This window comes from Numenius arquata, chromosome 6, assembly GCF_964106895.1.
Source record: "Numenius arquata chromosome 6, bNumArq3.hap1.1, whole genome shotgun sequence".
Lineage (NCBI taxonomy): Eukaryota > Metazoa > Chordata > Aves > Charadriiformes > Scolopacidae > Numenius > Numenius arquata.
In genome coordinates, this window is record NC_133581.1 from 5,619,703 (window position 1) to 5,643,080 (window position 23,378).

General features: G+C 41.5%; 1 protein-coding gene across 1 annotated transcript in view; it reads right to left on the minus strand.

The window, feature by feature from the left end:
- KIF26A (kinesin family member 26A) overlaps nt 1–23,378 on the minus strand; it is a 105,838-nt gene that overhangs the window by 40,415 nt on the left and 42,045 nt on the right. The window contains exon 5 of the mRNA XM_074148811.1: nt 7,997–8,163. Within this exon, the coding sequence (XP_074004912.1) occupies nt 7,997–8,163 (167 nt within the window). The remainder of the gene's footprint in view (nt 1–7,996; nt 8,164–23,378) is intronic.

Sequence of the window (23,378 nt, forward strand, 5' to 3'; positions counted from 1 at the left end):
GTGTCTCATCTCTGTTTACCTCGTCAGTCTCATCATCACCACGGATGAGCTCTTCATAGCAGGGAGCCTGGCTTACCGTTTGCTGATAAAGCACTGTGCAAATGTATGATGCAGTATTAGCAACGATACCAGTAATGACGTTCGGCTCTTAAACAGGCTGTCCTGAGAGTCATTTCTGTCTCCAAGAACAAAGCCTACTAAATTCAGGCTTATCTTCTAATTTATCCTCCTTACAGGCTAATGCAAAATGAGATATACCTAAAGTATACACTCTTTTGTTTGTCCTTAATTATAGGCAGTATTATGCTGCCACAGCAACTAGGAAAGCTAAAGCTGTCCTAAGATGATATAAGATACTGCCCTGCCCCGTCTCCTGTCTACACACAGCACTGTGTTACGCTTGGGTCACGTTCACTCTCCGGGGACCACTAGCAACCACATTCCAGCAGCCACCACAAAGCACTGGCAAGACGAGGCAAGCCGTGTGGTGGCACCTGCTCCGTCTCCATGTGCACATCTGCACGAGGGCTTTCCTGCTCCCCCCGACTCCATGCAGAGAGGAAAAGGCAGCCAGGAAGAGATCTCCTTCTCCAGCACCACGCAGTGGGGGAGGATGCTCTGCAGGGACCAGGCTGCTCCAGCCCACTCAATTCAGAAGAGGGATTCATTAAGGGGAGAAGGCTAATTATATACCTGGCTCCCCCTGAAACAGCTGGATACTCCGCTTCATCTGCGCATCTGCAGCTCTCCCCCAAGCCGCAGATTGATCAGCCAGCCTTCCTGACCAACAGTACAACAGCGATTTGGGCATTGGGGGGCATTTAACGAAGAAGGGATGATGCACCGAGCGGCTGCTGAGCTGCATTAATGCCAGCAAGCCATCACATCCCTGAAGAGCCCCGCAGCTCCTGTGACACTACTATGACCCTGCGAAGCAGGGACAAACCATGCATGGGTTTGAGATGTATCTGCCAGCAAGCCAGTCTTAATTGGGAAGAGCTGGTACCCCACTTTCCTAGGTGGGGTAATTAAATTCAAATTTAATTTTCCCACATCATGTCAACACAGGATTTCTTGGGTGGATTTCTTGGGCATGGGTTGAGCTTAATAAGGAAGCTTTAACAACGGACTCCGCTTCTTCCCTTGACCTGTCATTCACCAAGAATTTACTACAGTTACACGTAACTACAGCAAGCACTTCTGTCTCAGCCTCGCGGACTGGCTTAACTACCACAGGTCAGCATAAAAAGGTCTAACTCAGGATCCAATGAGTCACACATTTTCTTCACCTTTCGGTGAACTGCTACTTATTCATAACCCAGTTATCCACTTTATCTGTCAGAGAGATTTAAATTGTGCCAGCTCTGCACAAAGCCAGGATACCAGTGCATCACAGCAGGGTACAGGGCAAAAGTTTATGGCTATTAAATACAGAGAACTGATGAACTACATTATGAGTTTAGCAGAAATATAATTCTTGCTTTTAACAGGACAGAGAATGACAGGCTGAAGTGATTTAGATAGAAACATCTTAAACATGGCAACTTCAAAAAAAAAAAAGTATGTTTCTTTTTTTTTGTGTGCTTTTTTTCCCCTGCATTAAATTCTGAAAGTACTGATAGTCATGGAATAATCAGGTTTAACAGGTTAGCAGTAATATATGCCTCAAGTGTTCCTAATACATCATAATCTTCTTTCACAGAATTTGCATCACTGTCAAACCGAACTACTGATTTTCGGTTGATGCTTTTAACATGTTTCTATGGTTACTTTCCAAGGTCGCATCACAGAAGCCTGAACAGCAGTTCAGAAAGACAAAAGGCATTTTGCATCCTTCACCATATTAAATAATTTATGAAAGTTAAGGCATCCTCATGGAAAAAGAAAAATCATAAAAGAATAGGTTCCGAGGTTATTTTCTCAGCAACAGTTTGAAGCACAATAAAATCAATATCTCTACCAAAGCTTTCAAGAACCAGACTATTTGACTAATGTTCCATATGGTACAAAATACTAAGGAACACATCCTAAGTTTAGATCTATATGCACAAGCCTATATGAACTGCATGAATGGATCTTAAAGCAGAATATGTAGACATCTAATTTGCTACTGTCAGCTTCATCTTTTAAATCAGGCACCAGGCATTGTCTCAGAAAGTATTTTACATCTAAAAAATGCAAAAATAAAACTGAAAAAAAATGAAGTAAAAGTGGTAATGACAGCCTTTATTATTTCCATCATTTTTCATTCAAAGCCACACAGATTTCACCCATCCCCAAAACGTTATGAATTTTGACTAGTGTAATGAAAGCTTGTACACAAAATATCTGAATTCTCTGCCTACCGCTACACCAGATCAGAGTTTATTGGAACTAATTGAAGTGTCTGAGGCTTGGAACAAAAACACATTAGTCATTTAGTGGTTGTGCTAATATTGCTATGTCTTTCCTGCAGTTTCATTAGATACAGACTGCTTCAATACCCTAATCATATGCTCAGTCACAGCACAATCAGTACGCAGAGTACTGACAAGCTGTCCCACCATGCCTAAAGCTGATAAGGTGTCTGCTCTATGAGTAACCTCAATTATTGACTATATTTTATGGTCAATCTAATGACCAAATGCTTATCAGTGAACCATCAGGTGCCTGTAATAGGATAGTGACCCTTAGTTTATATGTACCATTACTGCTCATTAGTGAATAATTAGATTCTTTAATCCACAACTCGCAGACATTAAAATATGATGGAATATCCTGAATCTAGAAAAAGACGACTATGCTTATTTTAACTCTTAAGATGTTCAATTACATTACTCAGAGATTATATGCTATATCTTGTTAAGAAAAGCTGCTTGCAAAAAGCATACCATGTGTAATGTTTTATGTCATGTCTAAATTGACACAGCTTTCCCAAACATGCAGGAACATGACGAGAGTGGAAAGATAATGGGTGTGATTCACCACTGTGATCCTCCAGATTTATTCACTTAAATGGTTTTAATATGGCAAAGCCCAGCAACACTGCAAATAATTCAGAAACCTGGAAACTAGTGAGTGCCTAGTGAGTGCTATGTTTGGAAGACTAACTCATCATACAAAAGCAGGCCGATGCAAGGGGAAATATCTACAACTCTACGGCTATTTGCCTGCTTCAAAGGCAACAAGAGCAACCCTGTGACCAAACCAGTTTCAAAAGATGTGGAAATAACCCAACATCAAACAAGATCAAAATTTAAGAAGGGAGACTTAATACAGCTTGTCTTCTGCTCCACATTGCTCTGGGTTGCTTGGTTTTATACATTATTGTTTCTTCTAAACAGCTTTGATTCCTCCTAACTGCCCCGTCACTGCTCAAACCTTCCTTCCAGCCAGCCCTTGTGCGCTGAGGCCAGGCACCCCTGCCCTTATCGTAACACCGTGCTCCCACCGCTGCCACCAGCCACCAACAGGCAGAAACGTCACGTTAATGGTGATGGCTTCGATTTCTCGGGGGCCTTGATTCTTCTCCCAAGGGAGTGGTATTTTCTTTTTTGGCAGGCAGCCTATTAACCTCTACGCAAGTGCATGCCCACTCTCCTCCTCCTTGCTGCCCTTCTCCTGCCTGTTCTTGGAAACATCATTTCCCTGCTTCCCCAGGTGTCCAGATGACAAAAAAAAAAAAAACCAGCTTATACAGCTTTATACCACGATAAACCAATATTTACTTAGTTGCAAGCATGGCCCACAGAAGGGTACTACAACTATCTCACATATTTTCACTTAGTAATATAAAGTTTGTTCAGGTTCCTTATACAAAAAAAAAAGAACAAACCAAAATGTGGAAACGGGTATAAAGTGTGGAGCACTAACGAAGGCATGGGCTCATTCCACACCAGGAGACAAAGCCCAGCTGCATTCCTCTTAAATCTGAAGAATGCAAGATTAAACTTCTCCTCCTGCATTTTAAGGGTAAACTGGGAGCCTCTTCACAGCCATCCATGCCCATGAGCTGCGCCTTTTGCTCTGGCTTTCTCAGTCTGTCAGTGACCTACCGAGAAGCTGCATTCTCTGCTAAATCCTCTGGTCCTTGGGTAACATGACCATTGAACGATGCCTGGCAATTTGCTTGTGTGACACAGTCAGATGTTAATCAAAGCTTTCCTCCTTCCCCGACAGATCAGAGTGAGGAAAAAAGCTTAAAACTGATTTAATTTCTTAATACGCTTCTGTCTGCTGGCTCTAATATTTGGCTTTGATTTTGAATACTTAGCACTTCCATGCTAGACACTCTGCATTTCTAGGTAATGAATAAAATACTTTTTTTTTTTTTTTTGAAAAGCAGAACATAATTAAGCTTGAAGAAATTAAATATGACATTCAAATGAGAAAGAGCTTTGGATGAATATGTAGATTTGGGCTGCACATATGCTTAACAAAACCAATGCATTCACTGCAAAGACTATCTTAAAGATACCCATTTTAACTATGGATACCTCTTATAACCAGGTAAACGTTTTGCTGCAGCTCTTAAGTTATTATTTTCCAGGTGAGGACATGAACTCTCTGTATTGTCTTTTGAGTTTGTGACCTTACAAACACAAAGCTATGACTCCCACTGAGGAACAAACTGGAGTAAAAATCAAACCAACCAACCAAAAAAACCTGCACAGACCTCCTGCCTTCTCAGGCACAAGACAGCCCACAAGGAAGAGTCAAAGGGTGTTATTTCACTGAACAGAGACTCCAGTTTTAATGTGAAGAAGACATTTATTTGCTGCCAGAAAACCATGCCACAGCCCAGAAGCTAATTGTGCTAGGACCTGTACAAACACAGTTAATGCTGTTCCACGAAGAACAAGACTGGAATCCTCTATTCATGTGGAAAAAAAAAAAATCTGCATCTAGTGTTGTTGCTGCTAAGGAAATCATAGATGCAGTTTCCATAAGCACCCTACAAAGGCTTTGTCTTCCAAAGTAACTAACACTGCACCCCAATATGCTGAATGTTAACAGACATGCATATTTTTGCCTAGCTACTTTACTTCTGTGACAAAACAGCCCTTTTCCAAGCTGAAGTCCCAACCACAGCTCCTTTTACAAAAGGACTCTTGTAAAAACGTGAATTTACTCATTAGATTTGGTCAGAGAGTACGATTATTTATTATATTTTTATAATAATATATTATTTATTATATTATAAATATGTGTGTGTGACTATCAATATATTAATTGCATTTATTCCAGTAGAGAACAAGAAACAAAATGTGCCAGGCTCTGCATAACAGGAGTAACACACTGGTCCCGCTATGAAGCTCACAATTTAAGTGGCTGAGGAGAGAAACACGGTAAGGAAAGAATCAGCAAACCCAATGGATAGGGACCACAGCATAATACTAATGTCATGACTCCTCTTTCATCTCTCGGTGCTTGCTGAGAGAGGATTAGCTAAAACAGGAGACAAAGGACGGAGAAGTGGATGCTGCTGCAAAGGATTCAAGTCAGGGATGACCTTCTTCAACATGCTCAAGGCTGGATGGTGCAAAGGTGAAGAGAAGACAGGACTAGAAAGGCTGGAGCAATGAATATCCCATCAGTACTGAACAAAAACAGCCAGCACTGTTGATATCCCAATATTTGTGGTCCCTTGATACGCTGCTTCCCCAGTTTCTGCCAGCATCCGTCTCTCGCTCATCCTAGAAGATTTCCTCCTCATCCTCTCCCCTCCTGCTGAGGACTGCATGGCTCAAGGGTGGGAGGAAGACTCAGCATGGAAACTTTGATCCATAAGGTCCCCTATGCCAGGAGGAGTTGGAAGAGAAGGAGCAGCGGGAGAGGAAGCTTCTCCTGAGGTTAATGCCAATGGTGGTGGGGCAGCCTGCCCAGGACTATGCACCTGAGGATCTCCTCAACATATTAATGACTGCCAGGGATTAATAATGCATCTCTTTCCCCCAGCCTTTGTGAGATTTTCTGTGTTTCAATTTGTATTTTTAATCACAGTCATAATTGAACTTGTTTCTTGAATGCTTGCTTTTAGGGAACCGAGATTCTTAGCCTCTGGAATACTGAGAAATGAATGCTGAAATACAGTAATCAGCAATGTGATGAAAGATCACGAAAATGCTACAAAACTAATTCAGATAACGGACAATTGTTAAAGGAAAAAAATATTTCTCACTTAAGTCTCCCTCTCCAACAACCACCACAAAAAAAAAAAAAGAAACAGAAGTACTTTGTGCAAAAAAATTTCAACCAGCCCTGTTCTTTGGTTAAAAAATTGAAGCGAATCAATTTTGAACAGAGGAAACATGGGAAGGGAATAAGCAATATACTAATGGGTTTTAAAATGTTTTAGCTAGCACAGAGCTGCTGAAGCTATAAAACTCTGATTCACTCAAGGCAAAGACAGATTCATGAGAAGCAATTAGGGCCCAATCCAACGTACAATGATGTCATTTGCACTCTTGCTGTTGACTTCAAGAATCTCTGAATCAAGCCAATGACAATCATTAGGAAGGATCTGTTTTTAGGAAGGAAGGATCGCTTTACAATAAAACCAGAACTGAGTTTTGCTGATCAGTGACAGAAACATCACTGGGAGAAAAGATTTTGGATCTTATTTCAGATTATTAGGCACTGATTTCTTCCTCTCGATGCCAGAGGGGGTAATTTTATTTTCTGGATTCCCCAGTGAAGTGACAGTCTTTACATTTGCTTATGACATACAGATGCACAATGAAATAAATCTAATGGAGAATAAGCTAAATCAGACTGTTCACACCCGCAATATGAAATGCAGCAATGAAAGCTGTGCTCCTGTCCAGCCCACGTACTTTGGAGAGGATTCATCTGTCCTTATTTAGGTAAGTAGACAAGAAAAGGTGTCTGAGCTTTTCCCCTTTCCTTTCCTCTCCACTCCCACTGATTTCAGACACCTACCTTAAAACGAAACAAATCATCCTCTGCAAGCAACCATTTCTCTGCGTTGACTTTAAACCTGCAGCACTTACCACAGACACAAAACACTAATGTACACACACCACTCCTGGGGCAGAAATTTCCCAACCTCTTGCGTACAGACAGACCATGATATGTAGCCATACAATGCTTAAGACTCACTGTACTACATTTTTCTGAAAACCAGGACGTGGGAAGTTAAGCTCCTCCTGAGGTCAGATTGTAACTTAGAGTAAACGTCTTTTTTTAATGGTGCAAAACGTTTTAAAGATCAAGGAAAAGGAAACAATACAATTACCACCATGATTACATGGTAACAAGGATCCTCACTCAGTGCATAAATTTGACTTTAATGCCATTCACAGACATACGTTTTTCAATATTGTCTCAAAACATGTTCAGTTCTGAATTAAAAAAGGAGTTTGGAATGCAAGTACAAAGCCCTGAATTTTGTTGTTTTAAATACCATCTGCTTGACAGCGTATTGCATTTAATCAACATTCCTAATTACAACAAACATTTCACAAACAAAACTAATGTATCATTTTTGTTATAAGACCCAAGAATGGAAAAAAATAGATTGTGCTGAGCTACTGCTAAAAAAAGAATGTCTTAAACTGTATTAACTGTTGCTACCGACTATGGAAAAACTTTTACTTGCACATATAGGCCACGCTACTGAATAAAAGTCTAACTTTTCTTTATTCAGATCCGAGTGAAAAAAGCTTGTAACTTCAGCTTCTGCTCCAAGGAAACCTAAAGAATAACAGACTTTCTATGGGTGGAAATGGCCATTAAGGACTAAACGAAGACCAACACACATTTTCTTGGGTTTTGGTCAATAGAGGTTCCTGCTCAGGTCTCCAGAGAGAGAAACGGGGTGTCATCATCACATCCCTGCTCCCCAGTAGCAGTGGAAAGTCACAGTCATAACCACATGACCGACTCCACCTCTCAGCAACCCTACACCTTCTACCCACGGAAAAAATTCAACAGCACTTCACAATTGTTTGAAGACCCATGAGAAGTTACAGAAACCAGAAAGGTGAAGAACTACCTTATGAAGAACGAAGCTGCAGCTGAGGTACCTGCCGAGACCCCGGCTGGAGCAACCAGGCTCTGGGAGGCGGCTGAGCTGCCTGCTCCCACGGAGTCGGAGTTGTTCTGCCCTGAGCTGATCTGAACATTGGGACCATCCCGGCCACTTTCTGGTGCTGTTTCTGCCTGAAAAAAATAAAAACATATATACAGGTTAATATACTTGCTGAATGGCCGTGACAGGGAGAAATCTCACGCAGCATTTCCAAAGAGTGTCTTTGCAAGGGCAAAGGTGAAGATCAGCAGTGGCTGAGGAGCGATACAGCTGGACAAGAGTACCACAGTAGGTCCTGCAACAGAGAAGGTAAAAACCATGACCGCAGCAGACGAGCAGAATAACACAGAGACCCTTTGTGATGGGTAATGCACAGTTAAATAGTTTGACAGGCATGAAGAAATGGAAAACGATAAGCAGAACCCTTTTGTTTTACAGTGTTATTTGGGAGCTGGCAGAACTGTTTATCTGGTTCAGTTATAACTGTCAGGAATTATTTCTCAGTGGCACATCATCTACAAGACCTATCTGTTTAAGAGGAACTAACCAAACAGTCACATTTGTAACATGTTTCCACATGAATAACCCCAAGAACTAAATAAAAATAGATTGATTTTTTAAAACATATATATACGGGCCCTGCTTTTCAGCATTATTTATCTTAGCAGCACAAGTGCACGGTGTTTTTTTTTCTCCAGCAAACCGTTCCAGTGGAAGAACAGGAGTGACTGGAGATGCATCTTCTCCAGCATAATGCATCTGCGGTATCGGAGACGGAGTTTGGAGGGGGGCGATTGTTTTGGGATTTTGCCAAAATATCAGACATCTGTATTGTGAAATTGTGTCATGTTGTTATCTTCATGCTTAGGCCACCAAGTTTTTCAGCACCCAAGTTCAATTAAGCCCCATCAGTCAAACGCTCATTGACAGTGCTGGGAAGGCCTCCTTTTCGGAAGAACCTGCTCTATGTCTAGGAGTACTGAAGATTTAATTAAAGACGACACCACAATAAATATTTGTCAAAAAGAGTTAATTGCTTCATGTATGATAATATATGATGTTTCTGTCATCTGAAATACTACTTTGACATTTCCAACTAATTAGCTAAAATAAATTCCAGAAAAGGAGACAGCCTTGTAATGAAGCAGAAACGCAATTAAGTACTTCCTGGGATGCCACCAAATTTTAAATTTTGTGCTGCCATAGATCATGTTTTACAACTACAGATATGCAGACACAGTAATAAGGCCTTCCCAGTTACATACACACCCTCAATTTTCTCATACCCTGACAACCCAAACAGAGTTTTTCTCACGAGAACTGAGGCAACCCAGTTATTAGGTATCAAGTAAAAACTCCGCCAACTGAGCGCTGCTCAACTGATGCGTGAAAGTCTGTCTGGAGCTTCATCTGGACTCATTCCCACAGGTTGAGTGCTGAATTCCCAGTTCCCAGCAAGTCAACAAGAAGAAAGTGCTCCCAGCTCTTTTGAAGGTCTGCTCTTTAAAGATTAATACTATTATCAGTATTAGGAAGTGGCTGACTAATGCTTTACCATAGACTGCTACAGAAAAAAGTACTTTTATGGAGACATAAGGCTGAGACACGGAAGAATATTTATGCAGATTAACTTAATTCTAGAGAAGCTACTGGCACTAGAAGCCTAACTGGATATTTTGAATAACCCTCTGCAAAACTCTTCACTCTGTAATATAGATCTCTCAGGAGACTTAGCGATACAGGCAAAAAGGCAGGGACCAAGCACTGTTAGAGGTCAAGACTGGCACAAAAGATGGTATGCCAGCAATATGAGCAGGTACTTGAGCATTAACAAATTGGAGCAAAAAATGTGTTGTCTCGATCTATACCATCCATGGAGCGTATATGGCATGGGAAAAACAATGCAGACTGGGAAAGATGCGAGTGTGACATCTGAACTTCTGAGTTATGTGAACTGATGTAAAGTGCTAAGAATAAGCAGCACCTACTATGGACTTAGCAACTTCTAGACTAAGAAACCTACACCAGAAGCTCTGGAGCTGGTACACAGGACACGGCACAGCCAAGGGGTTACCGTGCACAGCAGCCAGCGGCACGATGGCCAGCAAGAGAAGGAAACCCTACCAGCAGCCACCGGCAGGCTAACATCAGCATTTGAATACTCCCACGTGTTCTGCCAGGAAGACAACCATAACCCTCTGCCATGTGTACTGTTGTCTCAGTCTAAAAATTACAGGGTCAAGATGAATTCCCAAGACATATTTTTCCATTCACCATCAACAGGGGCTATATTAGACAACAGGACGTCGAAACAAAGAAAATCACGTTTAAGCAAAATATTGAAAAAAGAAGGCAGAAGCAGCAACCTGTTTCTAATCACTTGTATGTTAACTAATGCATAGTCTAAACAATGGCATAATCTAAAGTTGAAGATGAAATCTGTAGAGTTAGCATGAAACGCCAGTGAATTTTACAGCAAAGAGTAACAGATTTATAAGAACTGGCTGGAATCTGTTAAGCAGACGGGAGTTTTTTTCTTTGTGAACACTCTATTCATCTTCTGAGAGATCAATTCCCGTAAAAGCTATTCACGTTTAACAAAAATATGTGCAATGTATAACATGCATGCTTTTTTCATCACTTTTTTATTTCTACAAGCATTTAGAAACCTACATTTCTAAAAGAGACTAATGACTGTAGACATAGCATCTAACTTGAAATAATCAAATCAAACCCGGTATTTCAGATAACAGATGGTTAAAATACTTTCCAAATCAACATATCTAAGTTGGATGTCTGTAAATTGCCATTCCCACTTTTGAAAATTCAAAACTGTAATTTCTGGGTAAATTTGGAAGTTTTATTCTCAGTTCTGTGCGCGTATGAAAGGAGAATGAGGGGAAGCCAAGGAGAATGCATTTATTCTTGTAAAGGGGGAAAAAGTAAAGACAGACATGCAAGATAAAATCATCAGAAGACTGGTGCAGAAGACAACCCTTATCTTTTTCATTAAGTCTTCAATTGCCCAATTAGTATTCTTAAACACAGAGGTAACATTAGTTTTTCTGCATGGTGAAAAGCTGAAAAAGCACAAAACAAGTTCTTCCAAGTTTAGGATTCGTTTCAAGGACTGCTTGCACCGTCCAAAGTGCCAGCATTTTCCAGCAGAACTGTGTTCAGCTCTCCCTGAGATAGCCCCATCTCTCAGCTGACGAGGAGGGCTCAGGTATTAGGAAATTTGTGAGTCCGAGCCATTTGCCCTGAGGCAGGAAAACTAAAGACAAGTAATGGGACCCTCCTGGGCACTCTGGTTTGTCACACTAAGGTGTGTGTCTCTTAGAGCTGCTGAAGGGATAGGAATAAGATAAGGGGGCTTTGTCTTTAAACTAAATACTTCATGCTCATCTCAACCCATGCTCTCTGTTCTGGGGACTGTGTGTGGAATATCTAATTCTCTAGAGGAATGGGAGCAATTTTGCATGACTTTTCTAAGCGTGCAAGTCTGCACAGGGAGAAGACTCCAGTCTGCAGCTGAGAGGGAACTGTGCTTCAGCATTTACTAAATTTTCATAAATCATTCATGATCAAACACAGAAATCATAACCTTATCACTATAAAGTGTTACTGACTGCACTGAATATTTAAAGTGTCATAAGCCTCCACATCCAGAGATTAATGTTTGTTTTCATTTTCTAAGAAATGGTTTGGGGGACAAAAGCCATTAACCCTCTGGAAACCAGCTAATCCTCAAAGGAAGGATTTCCAAAACTCCTCTATAGGGCACCTTCCCTCTACTCTCTCTGAAGCCTCATGACAACTGGTACCAGTAAGAGCACAGCAAGGACAACGCTTGAAAATGTCACACGAGGCATTTTGCAAATGCAGCAATGACCTATGTCTGGGTGTTTCATATTGGTGCCTGCATCACGGACAGGAGAGTTTTGGTACGTCTCAGCACCCATCCTGAGGACATGAGAGCAGTGCTAGACATGCTGTATTTTGGCTGGTGGTATCCACACACGCAGCTGAGGTTGGCAGGGCCACAACAAGCAGTGGCAGCATGAGTCGTTCCTGGTTACGATGGCCAAAGGTTGGGGGAGAAGGCAGGAAGAGATGGAGGCGACCTAACGTCCTCGAGCACTGGAGATGTGCTGGGCAGAGCGGGGACATCCCCTGCCCCGTCGCCAATTCCCAGCACACATGTTCCCTGCCCTGACCAGATGGTAGGAAACATCTGCCCAGGTTTAAACAAGTCAGACTAGTCCAAAATTACACTGTAGAGAAGTTGGCCACAAGTTAAATTTCCAGGTACACAGTCCACTGCCAGACCATTGCCATCTAAAAGACAATTACAATCCTAACAAGCTCTTTACAAGTTTGAAGTGCAAAGCCAAAAACTAAGCCATAATGTTTCCACTTTCCTGAATATTTCCATTCTCTGGACATTGACCTTTGTCCAGGGGTCCAAAAAAGCCAAGTTAGGTGGCTGTCACTTTGCCTTTGTAACTCATGCAAAATATGTGCCTGGTTGCAGGCAAGAAAAACATGGGAATATAAAAATCTAGAGAAAAATAGATCAATCCTGGCATTGCACAGCGATGGTAAAAGAAAACCAGAAGGTTGGATAGAGCTGTAACAGAAAGTAATCAGATACGATGTCTAAATATAAGTATCAAGAACAGACTCACAGAAGAGGGAATGGAGAAAATTACAAAAGCATCAACAAGTCTGACACACATTTGTGTAACCAGAGTCAGAACTCAATACAATTTATTTTAGTTTAAAAAATTGGTCCCATGATGAAAGCATTCAGCAGGGCTTCAACAGTGAACTGCAGGTGAAACTCTAGCAAGATCAAGCCTTAGTCTGTAGTGGGGGTTTTTAATTTTCTTTTAAAGTTGTTTTTACTCCTTTCTGAGTAGCAGGAAGGCATACAGAATTTTGAGTATTGGCTTTAACTTACTCTATTGCCCTTTCAGCCTGCAACGTCACAGCCAATTAAACTGTAAAAACTGCTTGATCTAATGATTTTGCAATATATTAAATCTACTGTTTGTATATGATAAAACAGTAATTTTCCCCCTAAATGATTCATGCTAAGACTCTTATGACCTACTACCACTAACTGGAACAAACGTGACGTAAATCTCTATCGGGATAACGCTCGTACTGTAAGCCCTTCCTTCCCATAAGTGTGGATAAGTCCTGCATACGTCTTCTATGTGAAATATCTCCTCCTCACACTGCTCAGCTTTATGTAAAGTACACTGTGCAGTATACACCAAGTTGAAGTGAAACTTATTCTGGATAAACTTTTTACTGCCTTTTGACTATGTTTCTGCCAGGGTTCATTATAAAATAACTAGGGCAACTTTATAACTACAATAGGCTACTGTAGTCATTTTATAACCTGCAGCTGCAATGTGGTAACAAGAATGCCTAAACCTGTAGTTTCAGACTTTTATGTGCATCTTGTGTTCAATGCGAATCAAACGCAGAGCATAATATTCCTTCCCCAAAATAGGTTTTCAGATACAAGAGCTGCTAATGCCTGGCTTATCATTGATCTCTGAAGATGAGGCAGAAGGAGAAAATCACAGAGAAGAAGAATTAAATAGAAATAGGAGGGCTCGTCTGCTGTCACAGACTGAAAGTAATATAGGAGATTTAGAGACAACCTCAGGGCCCTTGCTTTTTGGATTAATATCTGAATTACTGAAACAGGTTAAGGGTTTAGATCTTCACCACCAAAAATCACTAGCAGTCTGTGCTTCATGCACAGAAAGAACTTCATCCTTCAACTGCAGAGCACATGCACCCAGCTGCATGCAGACCTGGTGCCTTTGGCAGAACAAGGATGGAGAAGAGGCAGCTTGTTCAGCTCTGACCAGGAGCTCCTGATCTCACCTTGGCCCAAGATCTCTCCTAAACCATGCTCTTGGGTCACTGAGAAATCTATTAAGGTTTGGGGCAGGTCTTGGGCAGGCCTCCTTCATCTATGAAATGCCCATTCCTTCTTTGAGCCTGCCCATGTTCCCAGGCTGGAAGGTCTCTGCAGCCAGGGCTCCGGTAGCACAAAAATGCCACCCAGCAGCAACAAAGCAATTACTTCACATTTCAGCGACTCGGGACAGTGGTACCAAAAAAAGCAGCAAGCGATGTCTCTTTTTTTCCCCCCTCTTCACAGCTATCTGACCACCAGTGACAGAAACTTCCCACTCCTACCTGCTCACGCAAACCCACCACTTGGAAAGCCAGGAGGACATGATAAAAGTCTATCAAGAAGGACTTAAATCCTGCTACACATGAACACTCTCAAATTGGGACTTTCCACAAGCAGTGGGTTTAAAACAGCCGGACTAGAGGAACTGTTTCTTCTAATGCCTCCAGGCAAGCATCAGAAAGTGCTGCCCAGAGCCCTCCCTGCTGACATATATTACAATAGTTACAGCCTCCAAAGCCAAAAAATATACTTGTATACTGCTCAGGGTGTTTTAATTTACCATTGTGATCAAAATTAAAAATGAACTGTTCATTCAAGTGGACAAATATACAGTTGAATCCCTGCTTTTTGTCAGAGGCTGATATGAGCAAGCAATGCAATTCATTAACAAGCTCATAATAATGCAAATTTCTGTCAGCTTAGGATTAGGTTTCCTACAGAAAGACAAATGCTTTTCCATTAGGACTGACTTCCACAGGCCAGATGCATCTCTAGCAGCAGCAAAACACGGGACACGTACAGACCTTTGCATCAGGAGAACTTGTGTTGCCTTCCTGACTCCACAAAAAAAAAAAAAAATTCTCAATGACTTCAGGCAACTCAACCAAAATCTCACTGTGCCTTGATTACTCTCTATTCAACAAAATGCAATAATCATGTTGGCAAGAATTACAGTTCTTACAATTTCATTATAATCATATTGTTATAATGATTGACATAAATGTCAGCAAATAAAGGCAAAGGTGGACAGAGTCTGTCATACCTAATTTCTATTTCAATCATGCTTGAACTGCTTATACATTAGACATAACTTCTTTAAAGAGGACATCCCTTGGGACCAATTTGCCTGACAGCTACCACACGCAAAGCACCCATTGACTAGTATCTTGCTTGAAGAGGTACAAGCCCTTGTTACATGAATGAAAAACTGGGTCTTTAGTACACCCAAATCAAGAGAACAAGGTTCAATTACAGGCAAGCTCATGAAACATTGTATTAAGTTTGCAAACACAGGGACAGCTCTGACCATATGATCATTGCTGAAGGACACTGAGCTTCCAAATTAGAGATGGAGCTGTGCAGATGCTGCTCCGTTCCCCCTGTGGCTGATCCCTGCTGACCTGCTATTTACTCCCCACGTGGAAACCTGTAACCCAGACGCACAGTCCTGACTCACCATTACTGGAGTGAAATCTCCAAGTCTGCAGATGTCCCAAAGCTCTCTCAAGTGGCCAAATGTCATGCCAGTGATGAGGAACTCCAGAAGTGGAGAGGAAGTGCCCAAACGTCAATGGGCAAAGAAGTGCTAGGTGAGATTTGACAATCTAAACCACACCTACATGATGCTGAACTCAAAAACGGCAGTTACAACTCAGAAGATCTAAAGGCTGTTGACAGATCCTCTGAAATCATCACTCAAAGATACAGCAGCAGCCAAAACAAAAAAAAACAAAAAACAAAAAAAAAAAAAAAAAAACACACCACACCACCAAAAAACCACCACCAAACAAATTTTGAACATCACAACACAGGGCACTGAGAACAAGGAGCAAGGGGTCCACATACCAAGCACCAGGTGCAGTCCTAGCCCTGCACCTCAAGACAGTTGTAGTGGAGTAAGTGAAATGACAGAGCCAAGCAAATGGTCCAGAGGATGGAGCAACTGCCTTAGAAAGAGAGATGAAAGAGGCTGGGACTCTGGTTTGCTGAGGGGGACCTGACTCGGGTTTGCGAAGTCATGGAGATGGCAGCTAAGCTGAAAGAAAGAGATTATTTCTTTGTGCTGGGATAGTGAACTTGTGGAACGTGCTGACACAGGAGGCTGTGGAGCAGAGTGGCAGCAGCATGAGAAAGGGCTTAGATAATAATTCCTGGACAGTAGGTCCAGAAACAGATACTAAAGGGAACAGACAGGGATGTGTACCTGAGACTTCCCCAACTGTCTATGATGCGGAGTATGAGCAGACTGCAGAAAGCAGACATGCTCCATAGCTCTCCCTAAACATTTCCAGCTCTGCTGCTGGAGACAGCTCTGGGCTAGATGGGCTGGAACTCGGACCCGGTAGGATATTTCTTACGTTCTTATCACACCCATGCAATCTTTTCACTAGAGTCTTTCTAGCTTTCTGTGCTATTCCCATAGGCCCCCACGTGTACTTTAGAGTCATCAGGAAAAGTTGGTGAGACTCAAGGGGATGTCTACACAGCTACTCTGCATGAATCAATGAAACCCAGACCCTTCCCAAGCCAAGCATCACAAGGGACGCTCTCTCCTTCTTCATCCTTCCACTGCCATCAACCCCCCTACAAGAGCCAACTGCCTTGCCCACCTTTACCACCATCACTTTTGAGAAACAGAAGGGGGAGGTTCTGTATGGTAGATACATTATCTTTGCCCAACAATGCCAGAAACACAGCAACGGACTCCTACCTACGGCACCTTTCAAATGCTTCCTTCAACCGAGGCATCAGAAAAGAATAAACTTGTCCAGTTGTGAGATAGTGGCAGCTATGCAAACCCAGAGGAGTTAATTCATAAGCAGTTGGGCACCAAACAAAAGTAATAATAATAATAGGTCAACTCTGATGTTGTGGTTAGGCATTTTCCAGTTTGTATAACTATTTATACGGACTCACTTGCCTAGAAGTGTTTCACACTTGAATCTTACAAGTACTACTTCCAGATTCAAAGCAAACCTCTAATTATTGATCCTTCATTACACTGGGAAATTACCTCATCGTACTTTTAAAGTTCTATTTATAAGTCTAATAATCTCATCATTGATTACGGTGACTGTATTCTAATTATAAATCCATTATCTCCTCAACAATGAAATAAAATCAATAATGCACGTAAATGGAAAAAAAGGAATTTAAATGCATACATTAATGTCATTTCAAGTAGCACTATTTTATGCACCATCTCTAACAAAACTGTGTCACATCATTAGCAATAATGTGAAAAATCTTTTTCAATTAACAGAGCTGATTTGATGCTAAGTTCAGTAAAGTGGCAATCCATTCCATTAAACACACACATATGAAATCCTTGAAACATCTATGAACTCTATCTATACAGCATATATTCTCTCTCAAGTGCCGAAACAGAAAAGTAGATACATTTTCTATTGATGCTTTTTAAACGTCCTTTCAGAAGCTACCACCCAGGGCATTTCAGTGATTCTAGTTGCAAGTCATAAAGAGCATCAATATTTGCCACGTGCTCAGCTGCTCATGCTACAAAAGAACGGGAGATGCTTTCAGCAACGCTCACACTGTGCACAGCTTGACTATCTGGAGTCCCCATGACCTCAACATGCCATCACACCAGCATACAGCCTATGGAGCAAATGCTACAGTCAAGACACTTCCCAAAAAAATGCATTATGTTCAATCCTATTACACAAGCAGGACGACTAGGTGATCCACACTTCCTTCCATGCGGCAAACAGAGACCACTGCAGAAGACTTTCTCTCCACCAGCCTGTGCATGGCTGAGGTCTGAGCTCAGCCTGAATTTATCCGTTTTCTCTGCTGCATTAACTTCTGAAACCAAAGGGCATCATTCAACTGCAGCCCACCTTTAACAACCAATGTAGCCAGTGCAGAGCAACGGCAGCCTCATAAAAGCACTTCTACATCAGCTATACAGAGCCTCTCTCAAATGCTGGATGACGCTTCTGAGCTCCAGCCAAAAAGTATGAGCCTTTCTCGTAAGGCGATTTCTAATGCTGGGATGGCATGGGATGCATTGATTAACAATCAGTTCCCTGGTAAGTTCATAGTGGAGCACGTGCACAGCATAAATGGACCAGTGGGAAGCAAAAGAAGCTGAAAATTAATTGCATGAACAGAAAAGGCCATCCCAAAGAAGCTTAAAGGTGAGAGTAGAAAATTTAAATATTTTGGGTAAAAAAAGCAGGGGATTTTTTTATCTTAGTGTAGTTTACGATACAGCTTGCTGGATGAGAGAATGACCTGTGGGCCAAAGGTAAATCCTGTGCATTCTCATTTGCACATAATCTCTAAAGTCTGCTTGCCTTAAATCTACTCCTGATGAGTTCAGGTGAAGTCTGGGCCAACATTCTTTATTACTGCTTGTTGACTTCAATTGTCAACAAAGGCGAGTAGGGACTTGTTTCCCTGTGAGAGCTGTAATAACAACTGCCTAGCCTAGAGGGGTGAAGGATCAAAGGGACTGTTTTCAGGTGGTAATTTGAGCCACAAGAAGGTCTGAGTCCTGAGAATAGTTACCCTGTCCCACATTGTAAAACCAATAGCATGGCAGAAGTGTCAACTACACAGTAGAGAGAGATGCGATCCACACCCTCAGCTAAGAAAATGCTCATTTTCAGCTTGTAGCAAATACCTGTTCTGTCAACTCTTAACATTTTTCCTAAATCGCTCTGATACCTGGGGATACTTTAAAAAGTAATCTCATTTTCACCTTCAGCATCCTACACTGGGGGCAACCTAGAAATGAAAAAAAAAAAAAAAAGAGCATGAAGTCCTTGGCAACTACACACAACAGAGGGCTGCGTTTTTATCGGCATATTCAAGGATGAATTTCCAACCCACACTTTCTAAGCTGGTCTGCTACCCGGCTGCTGGGGCAGGGTCTCACTGACTCTAAATGCAAGGCACCAGTAGCAGCGTCATCCTCCCCAATCACTCCCCTCCCTCGGCATTTGCCAAAGCAGCAAAGCACAATGCGAGGCAATACCGCCCAGCTGAAATGCAACCGTCTCAGGAAAAGTCTTTTCCATGAGGGCTATAAATTAGAGAAAACCATTTAGCAACTTGAATCAAAAGGTTTCCTTCTGCTGCTCAGACTTGTTATGAAGAGTGACCAACACTAGCTTTGAAGATTATTTTTTTTTTTTTTTTTTTTTTTGCCACCCCCTTTCCTTTATGTACTTCCTCTATAAAAGCAGTAGCACCAACACCACTAAAGCTAAAGGGAAAAGAGAAAAGCCTCTATGCAACCCCGGCCCCACCACCTCTCTGGGGTTTGCTATTGACTTCTGCAGAGCCAAGACGTTATACGTAAGAGTCTGAGAGATGTCCCAAATCTCAAAGTCATTCACACATCTCACAGACAAGATTTATGGCCAAAGCACTATATTTTAATTGTTTCGTTACAAAATATATTTCACACATTGTATTAATAAAAGGTCACTGGGAAAGCTATCAAGAAGGATTTTAAAAATTAATTTAAAAATCCATTTGGTATGACATTTATCAAAGTAAAAAAGTAAATGCTGGAAAGTAAATCTTGTCATTCTTCTGTTTTCCACAGTCAGCTTTTTATTGCATCTTCTAAGCAAAATGTAAGTCATCCTTACTATAAACAAACAAAGAGGATTTAAGGAAAGTCAACAGAGGCTGAACTACCCTCAGATGAATCCATCTGGTTTACATTAGGGTAAGCAGAAGACTTGTTCCTAGGAACTACAGGAAGGCTCGAATTGTGACTAAAATAACTTTCAGAGATTTTTCACATAAAACAAATGAACATAACTCTCTTAACTTTAGAGTACATGCACCCATTTCCACGTTACGAATGAACCCTCCCTCCCCAAACTTCACTGAATCAGGCCATGAACTTATACCTAACTTTAAATTTGCAAATACTCTCAGGGACATACATTGGCCTATTGATAACCTTACAATTACATATAAGCATGCCTTAAAAGTTTTATTTAAGTCACTTTCAGTTTTCCAGTGCTCCAACTTTTTCGATTCCTAATGGTGCATTTTTCTAAATATTTTTAAAGCGACTTAGAAACTGATATAGATCCAAGGAGTCACAATATTTTGCCTTATAATTAATTCATATATTAATTCATATACCGTTCATATATTTTCAAATTAGAAATACAGTGTGGCAAGGATTTCATTTTGCATAAGATAAAAATAAGCAATTTGCAAAAGAAGCTGTATTTCACTGTGATGGCTTTATAGCACATGGCATGGCTACTTTACCACTTTTATGCAGTACATAACACTGCATGCTAATAACACAGCCAACTGAAAACATAGAGTAAGACCTCCTTTTTCCACAATACACAATACATGCAGATACTTCTAATAGGTGTACAAGGTATTTGCAGTGGTTTTAATTTTCTACCTCTTGGTCAGATTCCAACGCGTCTTAGGAAGCCTAAACAGCTCTTGCTCCTCTGCTTCCGAGTGGCAACGCTGAGCATTGCTAACATGTTTTTTCGTTTGAGTAGTAACCTTACATTCACTTGTCAGGTCTAGAATTAAAAACATCAATATAAAACTACTTATTAATTAAAGCTGTCAGTCGCCCACTACAAATCAGCTGTCTTACCCAGAGTTATACCAGCTCCCTCCCCTCCACAGTGCTCACTGTCTGGTCAGACTACTTATCGCTGCTACTGGTGATTATTTTTTGTAATTTTTCACAACAGGCCACTTGGGTAAAGCAGCTGATTACACCCTCACCTTTTGCACCTTGGTGGCAATCCCTGCCTTCCCCTCCCTGGACGTTCCTCCGGATCCTTAATTACTGCTCCTCTTCATGGCTACAGACGCCCACAGTTATTATTTTGGTTTCAGCAGCACCCACACTACGCTTCAAAGACACATTCCTGTTCAAAAAATTTATAATCTATATAATGGATTTTCACACTTGAACTCCAAACACAGATTAAAAATTTACGATGTCCTGCACTTCTGACCCCCAACATTCAGCCCAGAAGTGTTTTTGTAACCATAAGTGACATTACAAGGTAGTACATGCGAATTTGGGGAGGGAGATGAGAAGAGCAGAAATCAAGTCATCTTTTTTCTCTCTGCAGACAATATCACTGCCGCCACTATTAAAACTAATCATAAATAAAAACCATGGAACCTGGAGAAGTGTTTGTATGTACGAGGTGTCCAGAGGTTTGGCAGCCATATGCTGGGATGTATTGTCACCTCGCAAGATACTGGGCACACAGCACCCATGTTGGCCACCCAAGCGAGGGTTTGCTCCACATCACCCACCCAGGCTCTGCAACAGGCATCTGTGGCAGCCAAGGCAAGCCAAGGCAGGCATCCAAGAGATAAGAAGGACAAAGCACCTCTTGGAGGTGCCTGTTGCTCTCCCACAACTATAAAGGGAGCCTCAGTAATTAGCTTAGAATAAACACCTGTCTCTTTGGCAGCTAAAAATAGTTGAGACAAACCCCAGCCTTTATCTATGTCTGTCTTCCCGTCTAGAAAACTAATGACATTCACGTTGGATGGAACACCAAGCTAAATCACTGGGATGTAAAGCACTTGGATAACAGTTTTCCTACCAGGGAGTTCAGCTCTTGTTTCAGGAGCAACCCTTTGGTAAGGAAAAAAGGCAGAATTAGAGATTCCAAGTGAAGTGGGGGTATTTACATCACTGCTGAGAGTGTAAACTCCCAGGTGAAGGGACCACCTTCTTCTGCATTTATGTGCTATCTCGCCTAGCTGGGGGCTGTAGACTCCAAGATGCAGTCACATTACACATAATAAATAACACATTCAGTGCTGTCCTCTCTACTGCAATTCTTCTTGCTCCAGAATTCCTCCAGCCACCCCAGCTTCACCCCACAAGAAGATGGGAAAGGTTACTAAAGACAGAGGTCTCTGAAAAGTATCTGTATCCACAGCTCTCTCCTGGGTTAATCTTAAACCTAAACCCTGTCTCCAACTTTAGGAAAGAATAGCCAAAATTTAAAAATAAATAAATCAAGAAAATTTTTCTAATGGGAAAGGAACTTCAGACCTGACAATCAACAGAAGTTGGGGAATCCCCATCTGCAAAATTGTAAGGTGAGGTGAGATGAGCATTGGACAAGAATGTCCTGCAGTGGATGCTGTCCCAGGCAAGGGCTAGACTAGCCGGTTCCTGAAATCCTTCCAATCCTATTTCCTCCAACACCTGTGATTCCTCTGGGGAAAAGTGCAGGGGAAGCACTTTCTGCCTCACCCACCCAAACAGCTTCATCAGACACAAGGCTCTTAATAATACAAAAGGCAGTAGGAGAATTCAGACACAGAAAGCACAATCTGGGCAGAGACGCACAAGAGTCATTTGGGCTTACATGAATAAAATAAATTAATTATAAAAAAGAAAGAAAGGAAACAACTGAAGCCTAGCTTCTCTCCAAAAGCTGCTTCTAAACCTGGACTGTCCTTGCAGATGACTGGATCACATCCAAGCAGCCTCCAACACTCACAGTCTAACAGTGCTTGTCCTTTAATGAAAGGTCACTGTTTTCCAGGCTACTGAGTTTCTTTGCACATTTCTAGATCACACTTTTAAGCCCTGTTGCATTATACGCATTTTTCCTTCATAGGGTTTAAATGAGGCAAATCAGTTTTATCTTAGAATAACACAGTGGTTAGGGAAAACCACATCTATCAGTCAGCACGGTTTAGCAGGAAGAAATCTGGAGCTGGCTGTTTGTGAATTATTTAAGACAAGAATAAGGGCAGACAAGGAACGAGCAGAGAAATGGAAAGATGTCAGTTTCCAGGAAGTGCAGGCTTCTTAACCCCGTAGTTTTCCCATTTTTACTACATTTCTGTGATATACATGGAATTTAAAAGATAATTAAAAGGTAACATCACATGCCTTACATTGTCCAAACTGATCCCCAATGCACGCAGCAGCATTTTACAGAAAAGCACTCATAGCAGCAGTTCCTCATAAACTATGAAGTGCTGAATGGACCATTTTTTTCTCTTTTCTCAATGTAAAATCAGGAGGGAGAGATCTGGCATCAGTGAAGATTCACTGGATTTAAATGGGGACCCCTCAGAGGTGGGATGTGTGTCCACTCACAAGTTTCCATATGAGAGAGAAGTTTGGGAGGAAGGAATCACATCTCCAAGCCTTTTCTGGAAGGAAAAACAACAGCCACCCTGTGAAACTGACGTTATACAGCAGCACTTTTAAATATTTATCTCTGATGATCTTGGAGCTCAACCAGCTGAAGCTACCAAGCAATATTAGGTAGTGTTTATATACAACAGCACGTAAGGCATTATGTTAGATTTAAAGCTGCCTGGCACCGACATACCTGGTCTTCCAAGATCTGCTACAATGTCTTTAAGTGAAAACCATGACTTTTA